Raw genomic sequence first — 18,946 nt, 5'->3', positions numbered from 1 at the left:
TGAAAAACGTATGTTTTATTTACTTGATATCAAGTTATTTGTATAATCATAATTTTTGTCTGATAACAAGAAGTAAATAGATAGAAGTAAGTTAATTTGCATTTCATATTTGGATTATGAAATGATCAAATCATAGAAATGTTTTAACTATATTATTATTTATTAAAATATAATTTAACGTATAATATAAGTTTGTATAAGATGACAAAATTTATCTACATAGCAGTAGTCAATTAAGTAGTTTCATAATTCTTTTTAATATTGTATTGCGACATTTTAACATTGCAATATGATAAAATAAATTGTTCCTTATGTCTGATGTATGACTCGCCTAATCTGATTTTATATGTTTTGAATCCTTTTCTGATTTTGAACTTCCTTTCATATAATAAAGAGCCATTGAAGTGTGTGATCTCACATATATAAGGTTGAAAATATTTAATTCAAAAACGTTATTTATGAAACAATAGCATTTAACATTTCAATACAAAATTCAGTTAAAAAAGATGACAAGTAAAATATGGAATATTTGTTATTGAGCCATTAATATAATTTTAAATACGATAGTACATTCGTACAAAGTGTTACTTTTAAGGGATTAAATACAATATATGTAAACCAGAAGCCCTTCTTTTAAAATTAACACGAACTTTTCCATTTCTACAACTGGCCCAAATTGGCTTTATAATTGTAGTATAGATCAACCTCTTTGATTTTAGATGAAGTTATCAAGAGTATCTTCCGACTAACCAGTATAGTTGTTTTATTTTGGTTCTAATGTGTTTTGCTTTTTGTCTAACGTGATGCTTTCAATGCAATCTACCGTCAAGATGGATTCCAAGGTATTTAGCTGATTCTGCTTGAGGAATCGGGCATCAATTGAGTGATATAATTAAGTTCTTATTATTTCGCCTCAATGCAAAATTAACGTGGACAGATTTGGAGATATTAAGTTGAATTTTCCAATTTGACTGCCACTTGCACTTTTTCTATTGCCCTAAGCAGAGATAAACCTTTTGCCATAACAATTGTGTCGTCAGTTCCAAGAAGTGTTTCTTTTGTTGTTGGAATGTCAGCAGTGTAGAGCAGATACAGGAGAGGTCCTAAAACGCTACCTTGTGGAACTCCAGCCGAGATATTTTTGTCGAGAACGCCATTTCGTGCGATACTCTAAATTTGTTTCCGAATAAATATGACTCCAGCAATTGAAAATAATTACGCGGTAAAAATTTGTTCATCTTACAGATTAATCCCAAATACCAAACCCGATCAAAAGCTTGTGAGATATCCAGGAATATTTCAGGGCACTATTTATTTTCCTCAAACGCTCTTTCAATAGCCACAGTTGCTCTGTGGACTTGATCGATTGTTGAATAGTGATTTCGAAAACCAAACTGGAAATCTGGTATTGTTACCAAATGTTTAACACGTTTAAATATTAGTTTCTCAAATAGCTTTGATATTGCAGGTAGTAGCGAAATAGGCCTGTAAGATTCGACTTGTTCTGCAGGTTTGTCAGGTTTTTTGAGCATAATTATTTGTGCCACCTTAAAGCATTCCGGGATATGCTTCAGCCTTAAACAGGCATTAAATATATATGTCAACATGATGATTGCTTTTCGTGGCAGTTCTTTCAATAATCCAGGTGAAATGTCATCTATACCGGGTGCCTATTTAGGATTGAGATTATCAATTTCAGTGAAAACTTCCAGTGGAGAAATTTTCTATATTTAATGACAATATAATTATACTAACAATACATTAAAACGTAATATAACAGATTTAACACAAAACTTATACTTTTAAATATACAAAGTTTAATAAACTATTGAATAAGGGACATTTTATATTATCTTAAATATAACTCGGCCAAATACAAAGTACAGTACAATATATATGTTGAAGTCTATTTATTTTGAAATGTCTTTTAAAATATTTTCTTTGCTAAATATTTATTGTAAGTATATAATTGTACGTCATCCATATAAGCTGTGTTATATTTAGATGTTGCAATAAAAAATGTTTCATTTTTGCCTTTTGATAATCTAACACCTTACTCTTATCCTTCTTATGACGTCTCGTTGAGAATGCTCAATACAGTAGATTATTTTGAAAAATACAGGCATTTGGCGATATAAAATATTGGGCAGATTACTTGTTAAGTTGAGTTTTGTGCATAATCTGGGAATTAAATAGAACAGTGGAGACATCAATTAAGAACAAAGTGAAAAAAAGGCCCAATAGCATTTCCTGATATATTTGGATCAATACAATTATATATAAGTAAACTTATAAAAGACTTACAATTTAAATAACAACTGGAAACCGCATCCCGGTTAAGCAATACTCTTCCACATTTCGGTTTGTAGTCAACCTGTATAAAATGTACACTACAAATCCTTTTGCCCTTATTTAAGACTCCACAAGAGATTCCCATCAATTTTTCATTATTTTTTGCTAAAAGCCATTCCTGGCATAGAGCAGGATCCCTAGGAAAGCTGTGCATTTTATTTGAAACGTTACTAACGCTAACGTAAACGTTAAAATAAGAATATTTAACATAATTTTTTTTTAAGTTTGCTTTGTCAACAATATTGAAAAATTCCTGTTCCAATTCGAAAGAGACGCTTTCAACAAAATCTTTGTCGAAAAAAATTAAACCGAATTCTTAGTATATAAATCAAATCGTTTCTATAGGAAGTATATAAGTACCAAAAAAGTCCAATATATCCAGTAACTTCTTGATTATTTCCACCAAATATAAACACATGTACTCTACGCCTTCTTATTTTCTAGAATAGCATTCTGAAACTACAAAATGTTATATGCAAAATCAGCTACCAAATTTACAACTCGAGCCATCCAGCCGCAAATGAACAAAAAACAATGTCTCGCCATTTAAGACACCCTTCTAAATTCTCAATATTTTATGTGTTACAATAAGTTATAAAATTATTCCTCACATACCCGTTGTTACCTCCAACACTGGTACGACCTAAACTATTAATGCTATTCTAATATTCATACGTTGAAAATATATTTAATGATGACATAACATGACTAAAATTGGTGACCAATATAGAAATAAATGCAAATATTATGTCACATTATTGAACAATGCTGATTCATGAAATAACCTGTAAGTCCAAAAGGTATAAAACATTATTGCTTGTCATCCATTTGTCATTTATCTTGTCAAGAAAACTAATCACAAATCCATCTAGTTCCATTCAGTGACTATGTCTCATCATTTCCGTCCTAGTATCCGTCCATATCTCAAGTACAGGTCCTGCTCGTTTAGTACAAAGCTTGAACAGATACTCTCCGAAGATGTGGCCCAAGAAATGGAAACAGAGGAAAAGCCGATAGCCCCGGCGATCCGATATAACGTCTGTAGGCAGCGGAACACGTCGATCCCGCAAAAGTACCAATTTCCCAAACCGCCCCAGACGGAAGAGCAGAAAGCCATGGAGCAAAACAAGATGATGTCCGACCAAAACTCCGTCGACGTCCAGAAGGTGGTCGATGCGTCCAAGGAGCTGGTACCGTCCTCTAATTATAGACAGTTCGAGGCCTCCTCGACCTACAAAAACTTGGTACTTCCTCTGAAGTCTTCCAAGTTAGCCGATCCGTTTCCCTCGCCTGTTAAAATCATGCCCAGTCATACCGTGTCCGATCAAGAGAAGGCCGAGCAAATGTTAGCCGAACGAAGAATACCGAGGAACATAACGAAAAGGAAATGATGATATAATTGTCTGTGTTAAAATTCCCGTCCTTAGTAAATATATACATATCTCCTACATTTTTTTATTATTTAATTATTACATCGTTACTAGTCGTTTCCGACTAACCTACAATTTGTCTTTATGATAACTTAAATCTAGGTATGTAACTAGGAGGAACCATCGGACCTATCTTAGTCTCTGAAGAAATAATGTTTATACATGACACTGCTGTATATTTTAATATATGCACCTCACTACACAACACTACACAAGATCAGATGGTTTGATTCTTTTGACTCTGTGTCCTGCCCTGGTGGTATCCACAAGTTGTAATACTTCAATTTTCTCATGAGAATGGAGTCTTTCCTCATGCCCCCTTGCAATTATTTTGATTTCCTGACTGATTGTGGATATCTGAAGGTCTCGATATAGTCAGTCCTGTAGTATTTGGGTGCGCCCGCAATACTTCTCATGAAGTTGTTCTGAAAATTTTGTATTTCGTTTATGCTACTCTTTGCAGAACATCCCTATAATTGAACTCTGAAAGTGTGTTCATATAAGTTTCAGTATTTGCTTATATAATAGCATTTTATTATGTACAAATAATTGTGATTTTCTTCCAATCAGCCAGGACATTTTCCTATATTTGACTTTCAGTTATTTTCTTTTCTTCTTTATATGTTCCTTCCAGCGAAGTTTTGCGTCAAGATTCATTCCGAAATCGTTAACGTTGTTGCTATATGGAATGATAGTATTATTTAATATTATTGGTGCTTGTACGGTCTGATTGTAGGTTAACTGCACATGCACAAAATACCACAACGACCTTGACCTTGACCTAATTATCCTGTCCTTTAACCAAATAAAACTTTAACATCACAAATAAACAAGTTTCAAATCAACCAGTCTTGTTCAAATGCAACCACCAGTGCAACCAGCAACCAACCATATATGAGCAAATAAACAAACAAAAAACAAAAACAACCCAATACATTCCTTCAATAAATACACTTCCAATAAACCAGCGGTTGGGAAATATCGACTGAAAATAGTAGAAACAGTCGATAATCGAAAAATAGTCAAAGTAATTCATAAAAAAAACTAACGATTAAAATAATAATTACTATTTCAGTCAAACGCACACTTCGATTTTTCTTCTATTCGTGATAAGAGACAGAGATACATACAGAGATTTCCTTCCCGTGTTAATTTTGATAGAGGAAAACATGAACATAATTGTTTGATTCTCTTTGCCGTGCAGATCAGTTCATTATATATAATTTTAAATTGGCAAGTGGCAGTGTGAAAAAAGGAGTATAATAATGATCCCAAGTATATTTAATCGTATTTTAATATTCCGATAGTAACAGTGACATAATACAATAGAAGTAATTGGAATATTTATATTTCGTTCCAACACGTGCCTACTAATTTGTTTTTTCCTCAACCGTGTCGTAAGTAAGACGGAGATGTTCATATTACTTTTCGAACTTTCAGTGGGAACGAAAAAGTAAGAGATAATTGCTGTAATTCAAAATTATTTTTATATTTTATATATTTGACTTGATTGTAAAGAGTGTATCGTAATTTCTCATTCAATATTAATCAACTATTTAGCTATTGCACCCTTTCTAAATATAATAATATATTTTATTTATCGTTAACAATGAATATTTTACTATCAGGAATATTATTATTAGTTGAAACCTGAATAAAATAAATATTAACATTCAAAAGGTTTGAACAAACATCGAGAGATTTAGAAAACGGAAAAAGTCAATCAGAGAAAGACCCAATAGTTGTCAAGATGGCATAAATTCAATCAAAATTATGTTTCTATTCATCGGTAGAGATCAAGAGAGATTTTTCTATGATAGATATGTTGTTCCTCAATCAAGTTCAGTTGTGTCGGTCGAACTAGAACAGTGGATAGTAAAAAGTTGTAAAATCGGTCGGGCGGACAATAGCGACCGAAACAATCGATAGTATGAAGTAATCAGCACAAAATAGACAAACTTTTCAATATTTCGTGGTAATTAGTTACTAACCAGTAGAGAGTAGAGTCATTTTCAATTAATTTCCCAACGCTACAATAAACCATATTTAGATGTGACGATTACTAGTCTCACTCCGCTCTAGCATATTTGTAAAACCACCAGATGTCGCTGATTCGACGAAACCGCAGGTACTTCCCGAAAAACCACATTCATATATTTTTTAAATCAAATGTACTAAAACCAACATATCTGTATAACTGATATATAGTTATATATATGTAGTTATTACGGGTAAGTACCATTTTATCAATTTATTATGATTCCTTGGCTGTGATTTCATTTGTGCGTAAATATTTAAACGATCGAAACATATATTCATTGTGTCATTCTCTGAGTGTACGTCAACAATTGTGTATAACAAAACGAATTCCATAGTAAGTATTTTCACATATACATATTTTTTATATCAAAAAGAGCAGAAAAGAAAAAAAATAATTAAGCATAAAAGCTAAATAGAGTGAATGTGATTTGTATATGGAAGATTAATTTTCATGTGCAATACCAAACTGTCACTAGTTTTTTTAGTTTCATTTTAAGCGTTTCTCATTGACAATTACTCTATTTCTACAGTGTTATATTAATCAGCCCATTTATCATCATATCTATTCAATATCTATCTATTCAATTAAGAGACATAGTTTATTCTCTTTATCATCATTATATCATGATATTTTTTAAATATGCAATTCATTCCTCTAGCTGTATCTATGTTGGTTATAAGGTTATAAGTATAGAGAAGTTATGGTCAGTACTTAATTTTGTTTCCTGTTCCTCAGATGATTGTAATGTATAATAATTACTTTTTTTTAATGTAATTATATCAAACGTTATCAAAAGTAGACTGTCTTCCGGAAGTCGGATTAACATATTTTTCTGCTTCTGGTTCAAACCACAAAAGTGATTTTTTACCACTACCATTTTTAAATGTATTTACGAGCATTTTTGACCTACTTCAAAAAAGAAGAAGGTTCTATGTTCGGCTGTATATATTTTTTAATGTATGTTCGCCGATTTCTCCATCAATGATGGACCGATTTTCAAAATTCTTTTTTTATTCGAAAGAGTGCGAGGTGGTTCCACAGCAAACAAGTCAGGATCTAATGGGGGCAAGGGGGAAAATCGAGGGAAAACCTCAAATTGCAAAGACACGTACAAAGTTTTCACATATTTTTTAATTTAAAATAATCAGATATTTGTATATAATGTTATTGCTGAACTGATGTGACGAAAAATCAGAAGTAGTTCAGTGTAAAATCCACTAAGTTTTATTTTTAGCTGGTCAGGGCTATCGTATGAGAATTCGTAAAAGCACCACAAGCAACTGTTTCTATGGTTTAATGGTCAGAACGTTAAGCTCACACGCAAAGGTCGCGGGTTCGATTCCCAATGGAGCCAGCAACTTCTTTTGTTCTAGTTTGTCAAATTTGTCAAATCACGTAGACTAGGTAGCGGACCCCAGTGCCTGAAGCGTTCCTTATTTTCAATCATTGTTGCTTTATTCCTATTTATGCTCATACGGGCTGCACCTTTACTTTTTTCTTTTTATTTTTAACATAAAATAAAAACGTTTTAAAATAAAATATCTACCTAATTGTTGTAATAATTAAATAAAAATAAACAGAAACCTTATTTAACCTATCTACTACACGTACTTGATATTCTAGTATATACACATAATTTAGCTTAATTCCTACCTAAACCTATTTATCTATTTACAATATTATTTTAACTACAATTAACTGATCGGCCAGTCTGAAATCGGTGCCGAGCCCAAACAATACAAAAATAATAATAAAATTTTGTGACATATACACAAAATTAAATTACGAACAAAAGAAATCTAATTTGTCGTTGAAAAGTTTCTAAAACGTGTATAAAAAATGACCAGAGAGAAACCAAACAAAAATTAATTCAAAAAATATTTTTCGGAGGTATAGAAAAAAAGCAGAAAAAACCCAATTCATTTGTGCGTTAGATTTAAGATATGCTGAAGATATGAAGATGATTTTAAGATATGCGCTTTCTGTTTCCAATTTGATGTTACTAATTATTAAATTTGCGGTTTTCAGTATGCAGGAACAAAAAAAAACAATGCATACGGACCAGGGTAAATATATAAGAGATGTTTTGCTGAGGACAGAAAAAAAAGTTGACCAAATCGAAAGCAAAGTGATGAAACTTCAAACAGACATAACAGAAATAAAAGATATTATAACTCGACTGATTGAACAACGAAACCAAACCAAGCCACTGTTACAGCAGTCGATGACGTTAAATTCAAATAAAGAACTTGCAGATGTATCTCATTAATGTTAAGTTATCCATTCTTACAATTAGACATATTGATTAGTATTGATATATTAATAATTTTGACAATAAATTTTTAAAAATATTTAAACACATATATGTTTTATTTTCCACAGTATTTTATTAAAATTAGATATACAGTATTGATACTAAAACATCGTTTAAAGAAATAAAACACTACAAATTAGATGTGAGGCATCACAAGGCAGATGTAAGTAGCAACAAAAACGTCGATGCAATACCTGAAAGAAAAGAATTCAAAATATATAAGTGCTATAAAAATTACTAAATAATTTTAGCTTATGCGAACTATTGTAACATAACAACACATGAGCTGATAAGTCCCCCCAAAAATTCTTCCAAAATCATGAAATTTTAACAGCTTTCTTTTAAAGTTTGGTACCAACTGAAAAAGCGGTGAATACAAAACTAGCGCCATCTATGTGTTAGGCTCGGGACTTTTTATAATTATCAACATAATTATCTTCAAGGGTGGTATACTGATTATAACGACGCTCCAACTTTTCGATGCCATTTTTGTAGTACGATTTGTCCTTTGCTTCAAAATAGGCCTCAGTTTCGTCGATCACCTTTTTCTTCCCAGCGAGCATTCTTTTGAGATCTGAAAATAGGAAATAGTCGATGGGGACTAGATCTGGAAAATACGGTGGATGAGGAAGCAATTCGAAGCTCAATTCATGGATTTTTTCCATCGTTTTCACTGACTTGTGCTACGGGGCATTGTTTTGGTGAAGCGGCACTTTCTTTTTCTTCAAATGCGGCCGTTTTCCGGCGATTTCGTCCTTTAAATATTCGCTGTTTGATGGTCCTTCCATTTTTAAGGTAGTCAATGGAAATTATTTTAAGGTAGTCAATGGTCAGCCGATAGTTGCGTTTTCCCACGATTTGGAGCGCGTTCATCGTGTGCAGTCCACTCGGATGACTGTCGATTGAACTTCGGAGTGAAATGATGGAGCCATGTTTCATCCATTGTCACATATCGACGCATATACTCGGGTTTATTACGCTTGATCATCTTGAAACACTTCTCTGAATCATCAACTCGTCGTTGTTTTTGGTCAAAAGTGAGCTAACGCGGTTCCCACTTTGCACAGAGCCTTCTCATACTCAAATATTCGTGAATGATATGATGTACACGTTCAGTTGATATCTTTAGAGTGTATATTTCATTCAATTTCAATTTACGATCATTCAAAATCATTTTGTGAATTTTTTTAATGTTTTCATCGATAACAACCCCTTTTGGGCGTCCACTGCGTTCACCGTCTTCGGTGCTCATTTCACCACGTCTAAACTTAATATCTAAACTTACTAATAAACTAAACTTAGTGTGTTAAGCCGGAGATTTCAATTGAATTGTTATAAATTGTGATAAATATTTTCGCAATTGGAAATGTAATGACCGAAGTAAACGACGAATTTTCTTACAAAACTTGGCACAGGAACGTATTATATAGCAATAATTTTCACAAAACTTTAATAACTGCAATAGATTTATGTCGGGCGAACAGCAATATCACGATTCAAAAAATTCCTGCAGTACATGTAGAAACCCCATTTGCAATATTCACCGAGACGAAACTAAGACATTCTCATGTCCTAATTGTAAAAATAAAGATTTAAGCGCAAATAATAATTTAACGTTAAAATGAAAATACTTTTAACAATAAACAAACTGTTCAAATTATTAGTTTTATTTTATAACTGTACAAAAAATCATGCAAAATTTACACAAGTTATCGAAGTGTTACAGTGGGGTATCACAGTTACCCCCCTCATGGTCTGAAACGTAATTTTTGTAAACAAATGAAAATAGAACACTCTTTGTTACTTGTACCACTTGTATATTTATTTAAAAAATATCCACAAAAATCACAGTATAAGAGAAGAGATAATAAAACTACAAACTTGACATTTACACATCATTCCCTGTGACACACCAGCTGCGACAAGAATTCGACCAGAGTCCTGGTCGGTCTCCCGGACATGCCCTCCCTCAAGTAAGGAAAGTCTTTTCCATTCGTGCGCATCACTCCGTACGTATCCATATGCAACCAGTCGCCGCAGGGCACGAACTCGTTGAGGAATGCGGCCACCTTGCAAGCCTCCCCGCATCTGGGTCGCCCGCCACGGCCGTAAGTCTTCACGTCGACGGCGTGATGATGGGCCACCAACTTGGTAAAGTGCTCCCAGAGCGGGAACCGCCACACACGGTCGCCGGTGTGCATAGATGCCGCCAGCATGTACTCCCACAGAGCTTCCGAGTTGGAGAATACTCCGCTCGCTGCGGCACCCAGCGAATGCTTCATATCGTTGGTCATCGTACCAACGTCAATAATAAATCTGAAACCAACAAGATTCTATCATAAAACAATAAAAGTCCCGGGCGTAACATAGAAAACGCGTTTTTTTTTTGTTCAAGATTGTCTTTATTCAACAACGTAATCTCCATCAAGAGCATGTTGCCAAAGGTCCTCAAAAATCGTCAATAGTTAGTAATAATAATTAGACATTATAAACCGACCGACGTTGTCTTGGCGCTATGCTTGTTTGATTCTTATATTTGGCAACATTGCGCCGTGGTGAGGCCATACATTCTGATAATGTGAGTAGGCCGTTTTATTGGACGGCATATATGTCATCATTTGACTTCAACGGCAATGAAAATTTACGATGAGCATGTCAATTAAAAAGTCCCCTGCCTAACACATAGATGGCGCTACTAGAATTAAATACATATGTTTTTTAGTTAGCCCTAACCCTCAAAAGAGACGCGTATAAATTTGACAGCTGTCGGATCATTAATTTGTGAATTATAGCATTTTGAATGAAGGCATTTCGCGTGTTGATAAAATATTGCTTTTGAAGGAAAAAAATACAGTTGATGCAAAAACTTGGCTTGATGCTGAGTTTCCGGAGACTGTACCAGGAAAATCAACCATCAAGGATTAGTATGCTAAGTTTAGACGTGGTGAAATGAGCGCCGAAGACGGTGAACGCAGTGAATGCCCAAAAGAGATACCGACGAAAACATAAAAAAAATCCACAAAATGATTTTGAATTACCGTAAATTGGAACTGAATGAAATAGCAGACACTAAATATATCAACTGAACGTGTACATCAAATAATTTACGAATATTTGGGTATGAGAAAGCTCTGTGCAAAGTGGGTGCCGCGCGAGTTCAATTTTGACCAAATACATCGACGAGTTGATGATTGGGAGCAGTGTTTGAAGATGATCAAGCGTAATAAACCCGAGTTTATGCGTCGATTTGTGACAATGGATGAAACATGGCTTCATCATTTGACTTCGAAGTTCAATCGACAGTCATCCGAGTGGACTGCACACGATGAACTCACTCCAAAGCGTGGAAAAGCGCAACAGTCGGCTGGCAAGGTTATGGCGTCTGTATTTTCGGATGCGCATGTAATAATTTTCATTGAGTACCTTGAAAAAGGAAGGACCATCAACAGCGACTATTACATAGCGTTATTTGACCGTTTGAAGGGCGAAATCGCCAAAAACGGCCGCATTTGAAGAAAAAGAAAGTGCTGCTACACCAAAACAACGCACCGTATCACAAGTCAGTGAAAACGATGGAAAAAATCCATGAATTAGGCTTCGAATTGCTTCCTCATCCACCGTATTCTCCAGATCTAGCCCCCAGCGACTATTTCCTGTTTTCAGATCTCAAAAGAATGCTCGCTGAAAAAAAATTTTCGTCGAATGAAGAGGTGATCGCCGAAACTGAGGCCCATTTTGAAGCAAAGGACAAATCATACTACAGAAACGGTATCGAAAAGTTGGATGGTCGCTATAATCAGTGTATCACCCTTGAAGGGAATTATGTTGAATAAAAAAAAATAATTTTGCCAAAAAATGTGTTTTACTATGGTGGGCCGGGGACTTTTCAATTGACCTGTTATGTTAAATTTTCATGACGTTTCAGATATAAAAATCGAATTGAGTGGACAGCATTTCCTTTTCAGCGACTATTATGCTCTTTTAATCAGTTTTATTGAAAACAAAAAAAATATATTTAATCAATTCTATGTACGTAAGCCCATAACACACAAATGAAACAATTCCTAAGGCGTAAAATGAAAAAGCTGGCCTCTACATAATAACATCAATCAATTGATGTCAATTGTCATCGCAATTTGGACAAACAATTCATCGCAGGTTCAAATTAATTAACGTACCTAGGCCAGAAATTTTGCGCGTAAACCAAAGCGTCAGCCAGACATAACCTTCCGGCGGTATCCGTAGACTCGATTTTGATGCTTTTTCCATTCATGGCCTTGACGATATCACCAGGTCTCATGGCAGCGCATCCAGGCATATTCTCGCATAGAGGAATCTACATAGTAACCAAACCCAAGGATATAGGAGATGTTTCTTTCGTTTAATTAGTCGCCGTACCAAAGCGCGAACGTTAATCGGCAACTGTAAACCGGCAACAGCGCGACAGGCCGCAACTACGCAAGCTGCTCCGCCCATGTCACCACGCATGTACCTCTGTTTGTTGCAAGGCTTAATACAGATCCCGCCGCTGTTGTACGTTATCCCCTTACCGATCATGACCTTTAATCATCAGAAACCCAAGGTAACGCGAGAAAAAGAAACGCGCCATATACTTACCACCGGTCGTTCGTCTCTAGACGCGCCGTAATAACTCAGCTCTAGGAAAATCGGAGGCTCGCAGGAACCCTGGGCTACAGCCAGAAAAGCGTACATCTTCTGCGTCTCCGCCCATCCACGTACTTTCACTTCCACATTTACACCGGACTTACACAAAACCTTTAAAAACGACACAACAGATTTAACTTTATAAGCAATTTTGAAAAATTGTTTTGCCACATCCAATATCTTATAGAAAATACATCAAATCTCATATGAAATATATCAAGTTACTAATTAAATATTAGGTCATTGTACAGAAAACAAAATAATGAAATATCGTTTTATTTTTAATAAGTTCCCTACTCTTAAAGATCGTTTAAAAAACCCCAAGTTATCTGGAATAAGCATGTGTGGTCTGTGACGGTATTTATAGCATAGAGTGTTTTTCACCATGTTAGAATATACATATATATATATAAATATATATATATATATATATATATATATATATATATATATATATATATATATATATATATATATATATATTATGTTAAAAAAGGTGGTTAAGTGACAAATTGTATTACGTCAGTGTTCAAAGGTTATCGACTTTATTTCAAAATTACACAAATTAAGTCAGATTAGAAAGAATAAAACACAGGACAGTCACAAAATTTTACGAACATTTAAACTTATTACTAACAATTCGTAAGAAATGTTTTATTAGTAACACGTAACATATTACGTTAGGAAACTGTCAGAAATTAAAACAATTACTGAAAACGTAGAAACGTACTTTTTTAACAGTTAAAATTGAGAATCAACAAATGTGAATATAACGTACAAGTAACGGTTTGTAGGAAATTAATTAGAACAACGTATAAATTAACATTACTGTGAATACTTTTTAAAAAATTATAATAAATCAAAATGCAACTATAACATAAAACTGTCGGTTATGTCAAAAGTGTCAATATGTGCTATTTATATTAACCATTCACTAATATTGTTCTTTACTATGATGTACGTAAAAACATTGTTAATTATTAAAAGTTAATCTATCCAGAAAGTAGAAAAAACTTACTTCAACGGCATTTTGGGCGAATGACGTTGGCGTCATTAAATTGGCCGGAGTATCCATAAGCTGACGCGCCAAATTCTGAGCGGCTGCTTTCTGTAGGCCAATTTGCCATCCCGTCCAATCACAGTCATCGTACAGCTCTAATTGAGGAATAAAAAGTTGGTGCTTTTTCATCTTCTTCTCTTGATAGAGCCAGACTCCCAGCGCAGAACCTTCTGCTGCGGATTCGGCATGCCCAAAACTCTCGACATATACCTTTGTGGCATGCATTTTCTGTAAGGCCTTGGCTCCTTGCGCTGAAGCTACACGAATCGCTTCCTTGCCTAAAGATACTGATACAGATACCACTATACACAAATCAACGAATAGTAACCTTCATCCATTTGCTCGAAAACATCATATCCTTGACACTCTCGTCCCAAACCAACCACGGCAACTGAATTAAAATCTTCATCTAAATTAAAATATACCCTAACTTCGCCTTTCACTGGTGGTTTTCCTGCATACTGCAACAATTCGTACAACCTTCCACATACCATAGCATTGTATCTTTCCCCAGTAGGAGTTAATTTTCCTGGATCATATAAATCATCCGGATTGGTATACAACCCTAAGACAAGTCCTCTAAGCCTATTATGACGGCATGGTTTGTCGTCTTCAAGCGGGGGACATCCCGCACTTATTGGTGGCGGTCCAGCTGCTCGGCCGCCTTCCGAAGCCACAAAATTTCTAGTAATCACATTTTTAATTGTAGAACGCAGGCTATTTTTTAGGAATGAGCGTAAACACATTGCCATTATGCGATTCCCTTATTAGATCATTACTCACAATTTTAAACTAATTTTTTTAAACAAAAATAATGAAAATGTCAAAAGATATTTGTGTTTATAGTGGTTTCCTTGGATATACGAGTTTGTTAAAAGTGGTCACTTGAAAATGACAGCCTTATATCAATTTTAAAGTTTATTTTCTATAAGTATTAATGGTTGCGGTATATATAAAGCACATAGTTATAAAAATTATATTAAACTTCAGTTGTCATTAACCATGTTAAGGATGATTGCTTAAGAATTGTTAAAAGAATTATTAAGAAAATTTAACAAAAACTTTTTACTATGGCAGGAATCTACCGAATAAATAATTTTAAAAAATGTCTAAATTCCATGAAAAAGTTAAAGGTATTAGTGGTAAAATATGAATCAATCTAATGTTATAGGTTATAATTTTTTATTAGGACATAAATAAAATCAACAATACTTTAGGCGAGAATATTCAAAAAGTATGTAATCAGTCAAAAGAAAGTAGTATAGAAGTTATTAGAAGGATTAAGGTAACAAAAAAATACATGTTTAATAGTTATTTACGTAATGAATATTGTAGATGGTAAATGAAGCCATAACTAATGTTACTTTACCAACTAAAAATAAAGCTGGAAATGTCTTAAACAGGTTTAATGTAAGATGTGATCTCAAACTTTTAAAGTTTATGATACTCAGTTTATAATTTTTATAGGATAGTTATGCAGGTTTAAAGAATAAATTAGACGAATCATGTAAACATCTTTATACCCTTGGTAAGGAGTTCGACGAAAGAAGAATACAACTTAAAAGAAAAGTAAAATTTTAAATTATTTATTATACATTATGCTCTGTGTTTTATTTTGTAGAATATCAAAACTAAACAAATCAAGAAAGAAGCTCAAAGACTCATTGATTCTATTGTAAATGGAGGTACCAACAAAAAGTCAATTCAATGGAGTGCTGTTGCTGTTTCAGCATCAAGCAACAACGTAGCAGATGCTGTTTCAAAAACAGGTGCTTATTAATTTGTAATTTTTTCTATATATTGTATTAAATAAAAGTAACATTTATGCTGCTCGGATAAAGTTATACATAATGCACCTTTAAAAATTCTAAATTTAGATTCAAATCTATTTATGGTTAAGACTGGAAAGTATGGTAAGAACAACAGTTTTATTTAATGGTTGCAATATAATACATTTACTTACGACTCTGTTTAATAACAGCAAATATGGATGAATCACCTAAGTCAGGTATAATAGCAAATTATTTTTCCAAGTAGTTACAACCAAAACATTAATTGAACATAAACATATTTGTTTGTATAATATGTTAACAATAATCTATTTAATATTAAATATTTGTAGATGTTATACCAGAGCCCCCACCTATTCCAGATCTAGCAGAGGAAGCTTTAAAAAATATCAATGCTCTTGGTGAACCTACATTTGCTTCCCAGGGATTGGGTGGATGGACTCCTGTTGGAATAATTCAGAACTGTTTGGAATACTTACATGTTTCACTAGGTGTTGAGTGGTGGGCAGTAATCGCTATAGGCACTCTTTTTATTAGATTATGCATGTTTCCACTTGTAATAATGGCACAGAGGAATAATGCTAAAATGAACAATTACCTTCCCCAAATACAAGCACTGCAGCTAAAAATGACTGAAGCTCGACAAGTCGGTAAGTAAATAAGATTCTAATGAAGTTAGTGCCAACACTGAAATTTTCCTTAGGGGATTCCCTGAATGCAGCAAAATATGGACAAGAAATGATGCTTTTCATGAAGGAGAAAGGGTTAAATCCATTGAAGAATATGATAGTGCCTTTAGCACAGGTAAAATATCCAGATGTATATATAGATTATATAATACATTGAGTAATGTAATTTATTCCAGGCACCTGTTTTCATATCATTTTTCATGGGACTTAGGCAGATGGCTAATGTTCCAATAGAAAGTATGATGCATGGTGGTTTGTTTTGGTTTACTGATTTGACTGTGCCTGACCAGTATTTCCTCTTGCCTATCATAACAAGCACAACTTTACTTTTAACCATCGAGGTGAGGCTATGAAGAATCTGTATATAATAATGTATTAACTGGCCAACAAATTTCAGTTAGGAACTGATGGAGCAAAACTCTCATCACAAAATATGGTTTGGGTGAAGTATGGTTTGAGGGCATTACCTTTTGTTATATTTCCCTTCACCATGAATTTCCCAGGTGCCATTTTATGTTATTGGGTATCCACTAATATCATATCATTAATTCAAGTTGGGTTTTTGAAAATACCTAAAGTAAGAGACTATTTTAACATTGAGCCCATGATAACTTACAAGCCAGAACAGTTGCCTGTAAAACCCAAAGGTTTCAAAGAAGGCCTCCAAGAATGTAGGTATTAAAAAGAAGGGTATTTAAAGTTATTGATAATTTAATTTCAGCCTGGACTAATTTGAAGATTACAAAAGAGATAGAAGAAAGAAGGAGACTAGACGAGATCCAATTTAAAAAAGCTGGTCAGGGTCCAATTCAGAAGACCTTCAAAATTCCACCAGTTAATGCTACAGCTCTGAGAGCCAAAAAGCGATAGTTGTTTTGTTATTCATAGATTAAGAAATAAAAGAGAAAACATAAATGCTGTAATTATATATCCACATTCAATTGAATCACATTGGCTTTGGCATCAAGTGAATCAATAAATAAACTTTTACATAGGAAACAATAATTAATAAAACAAATGTCTTTCAAAAAAAAATGTTTGTTACATTCAATACAAGTTTCATTAAACAACGCGTTGTCTGTACATTGTAAACACAGCGCTTGATATATTATAACCTCTATATATAGTAATGAAATATAATACAATTAACCAAGGTATTGGAGTTAAAAATAGATTAATTTTATTTAATATTTGCATAGAATGATATCCTAAAAATGTTATATACACATAATAGATTGCAGCAGCGAGCCAGAAGGAATTACCAAAAATGACAGATAATGCCCCCTCATGATGCAAAAACAGATTATAAAAAATCAATAAGACAAAGTGCAATAATATTAAAGGCGGAAAGAATGCATTGAGATGAATATCAAATGCAAAACCCCATTCCACGTCTTGGGGGATATTTTTTGGCTTTAAAAACTTATTAGTAACATACCATAATAAAGTAGCAATCACCACTCCTATTCCAATACAATCTAAAAATATTTCTACCATCAAAAACTTTAAAAACTGTATGAAACTATAACCTAACATTATAGCAAAACCAATTGATGTAAAAGTTAGTGCTCCAGCAAATAGAATTAGGAATGCAGGATCATCACGAGCATATTGTGATTTGAAATTCTTTCTGGCCCTAAACACTCTAGTCAGTTTCTGAGGTGCTGCTATCAGATAAAACATTTGCCATAAAGCAAACTGAAAGTCCATCTGTTGAAATTTAAACAAACGTCTAAAATAACGGTGTAATTTCTGATATGCAGAGCCCATGTCATTTTGGGATGATAGGAGTGGCTCCTTATGACCCATCTTTTAACCCAAATGTCTTGGGGCTATGCACTGATTCACAACCTTAATTAAATTTGAATTCTCCAAAGCTGCTGCAACACGTTCCTTGTCAGCCAACTGCTTATTTATTTGGCATTCAGCATTATGAGTGCCTGGATTAACTTCAACCTTAAATAAATATTATCTGTATATACACAATGCAAATTGTCATAGTATTATTTAAGCAAGAACAATAGTAATTGTAAATATAGCCATGTATGAACTATACCTTGACTTTAAATCTTGATGGAAGACACCTCAATAATTTAACTCTTATTGACAGTCCAATCACTGTAGCCATGCTACAATGTGGAATAGTTGGTGTAAATTTGATACACACATCATTTTTTGCATTATCCACTGATATTAAATTTTGCGTAACCACATGCAATTCCTCCAAAGTTAAAGGATGTTCAGGATCATTTATGCTACGAATAATATCTAAAATATGAACCATATATATAACCAATGCTGCCTGCAGAAGAAAAGTAAAAAAATCACCAAAAATCTCTCTCTGATCAAATTCATCAACAATCGTATCGTCGTATTCCTCTTGAGTAATCAACCTGTCGGCAGATTTTGAGTATAATGTAGGATTTTGATTTTCTAACCGATCACCAAAAGGCATACCTGTTTTTGTTATTTACTACCCAAAATTCTTGATATTCACGTCTACCAAAAAAAATTATTACATTTCCTCTAACCTTCAACTGTCAATCATAATCGAAAAGTTTCGATCAACAAGAACTATATTAAATATAAATTATAGGAACTGGGA

General features: G+C 33.6%; 4 protein-coding genes across 4 annotated transcripts; 1 reads left to right on the top strand and 3 right to left on the bottom strand.

Annotated features, from left to right (window-relative positions):
- Positions 1–9,788: 9,788 nt before the first annotated feature.
- Positions 9,789–14,716, bottom strand: LOC143198863 (cytosol aminopeptidase). Its single transcript, XM_076408438.1, has 6 exons — positions 14,191–14,716; positions 13,821–14,140; positions 12,755–12,913; positions 12,536–12,697; positions 12,316–12,473; positions 9,789–10,453 (listed from the first exon to the last, which is right to left on the bottom strand). Exons 1-6 carry the CDS (start codon positions 14,612–14,614, stop codon positions 10,033–10,035), a joined length of 1,644 nt encoding a protein of 547 aa, XP_076264553.1. The 5' UTR covers positions 14,615–14,716; the 3' UTR covers positions 9,789–10,032.
- A 125-nt stretch (positions 14,717–14,841) lies between these two features.
- On the top strand, positions 14,842–17,256 carry OXA1L (OXA1L mitochondrial inner membrane protein). The gene is made up of 10 exons (XM_076408476.1): positions 14,842–14,995; positions 15,052–15,147; positions 15,198–15,272; positions 15,330–15,431; positions 15,484–15,631; positions 15,985–16,302; positions 16,356–16,456; positions 16,518–16,682; positions 16,739–17,012; positions 17,063–17,256. Exons 1-10 carry the CDS (start codon positions 14,933–14,935, stop codon positions 17,209–17,211), a joined length of 1,491 nt encoding a protein of 496 aa, XP_076264591.1. The 5' UTR covers positions 14,842–14,932; the 3' UTR covers positions 17,212–17,256.
- A 107-nt stretch (positions 17,257–17,363) lies between these two features.
- On the bottom strand, positions 17,364–18,150 carry Unc50 (Unc50 RNA binding protein). Its single transcript, XM_076408513.1, has one exon. It carries the CDS (start codon positions 18,148–18,150, stop codon positions 17,404–17,406), a length of 747 nt encoding a protein of 248 aa, XP_076264628.1. The 3' UTR covers positions 17,364–17,403.
- Positions 17,364–18,888, bottom strand: galla-2 (MIP18 family protein galla-2). The gene is made up of 3 exons (XM_076408526.1): positions 18,670–18,888; positions 18,398–18,609; positions 17,364–18,297 (listed from the first exon to the last, which is right to left on the bottom strand). Exons 1-3 carry the CDS (start codon positions 18,794–18,796, stop codon positions 18,154–18,156), a joined length of 483 nt encoding a protein of 160 aa, XP_076264641.1. The 5' UTR covers positions 18,797–18,888; the 3' UTR covers positions 17,364–18,153.
- Between the last annotated feature and the right edge of the window lie 58 nt (positions 18,889–18,946).

This window comes from Rhynchophorus ferrugineus, unplaced genomic scaffold, assembly GCF_030347505.1.
Source record: "Rhynchophorus ferrugineus isolate W39M unplaced genomic scaffold, kcgeb_rfMv2 rfM6, whole genome shotgun sequence".
In the NCBI taxonomy this organism is placed as follows: domain Eukaryota; kingdom Metazoa; phylum Arthropoda; class Insecta; order Coleoptera; family Curculionidae; genus Rhynchophorus; species Rhynchophorus ferrugineus.
The sequence above is the reverse complement of the archived record's forward strand: the minus strand, read 5'-3'. Positions and strand labels throughout refer to the sequence as shown.

Coding starts and splice junctions, on each gene's coding strand:
- galla-2 (XM_076408526.1), bottom strand. CDS start 18,796: ATGCCTTTTGGTGATCGGTTAGAAAATCAAAATCCTACATTATACTCA. Junction 18,610..18,669: donor TGATCAGAGAGAGATTTTTG/GTGATTTTTTTA, acceptor TTCATATTTTAG/ATATTATTCGTAGCATAAAT. Junction 18,298..18,397: donor CATCAAGATTTAAAGTCAAG/GTATAGTTCATA, acceptor TATTTATTTAAG/GTTGAAGTTAATCCAGGCAC.
- LOC143198863 (XM_076408438.1), bottom strand. CDS start 14,614: ATGGCAATGTGTTTACGCTCATTCCTAAAAAATAGCCTGCGTTCTACA. Junction 14,141..14,190: donor TTTCGAGCAAATGGATGAAG/GTTACTATTCGT, acceptor CAGTATCTTTAG/GCAAGGAAGCGATTCGTGTA. Junction 12,474..12,535: donor CGATTAACGTTCGCGCTTTG/GTACGGCGACTA, acceptor GTTACTATGTAG/ATTCCTCTATGCGAGAATAT.
- OXA1L (XM_076408476.1), top strand. CDS start 14,933: ATGGCAGGAATCTACCGAATAAATAATTTTAAAAAATGTCTAAATTCC. Junction 15,273..15,329: donor ATGTCTTAAACAGGTTTAAT/GTAAGATGTGAT, acceptor TAATTTTTATAG/GATAGTTATGCAGGTTTAAA. Junction 16,457..16,517: donor TGATAGTGCCTTTAGCACAG/GTAAAATATCCA, acceptor AATTTATTCCAG/GCACCTGTTTTCATATCATT.
- Unc50 (XM_076408513.1), bottom strand. CDS start 18,150: ATGGGTCATAAGGAGCCACTCCTATCATCCCAAAATGACATGGGCTCT.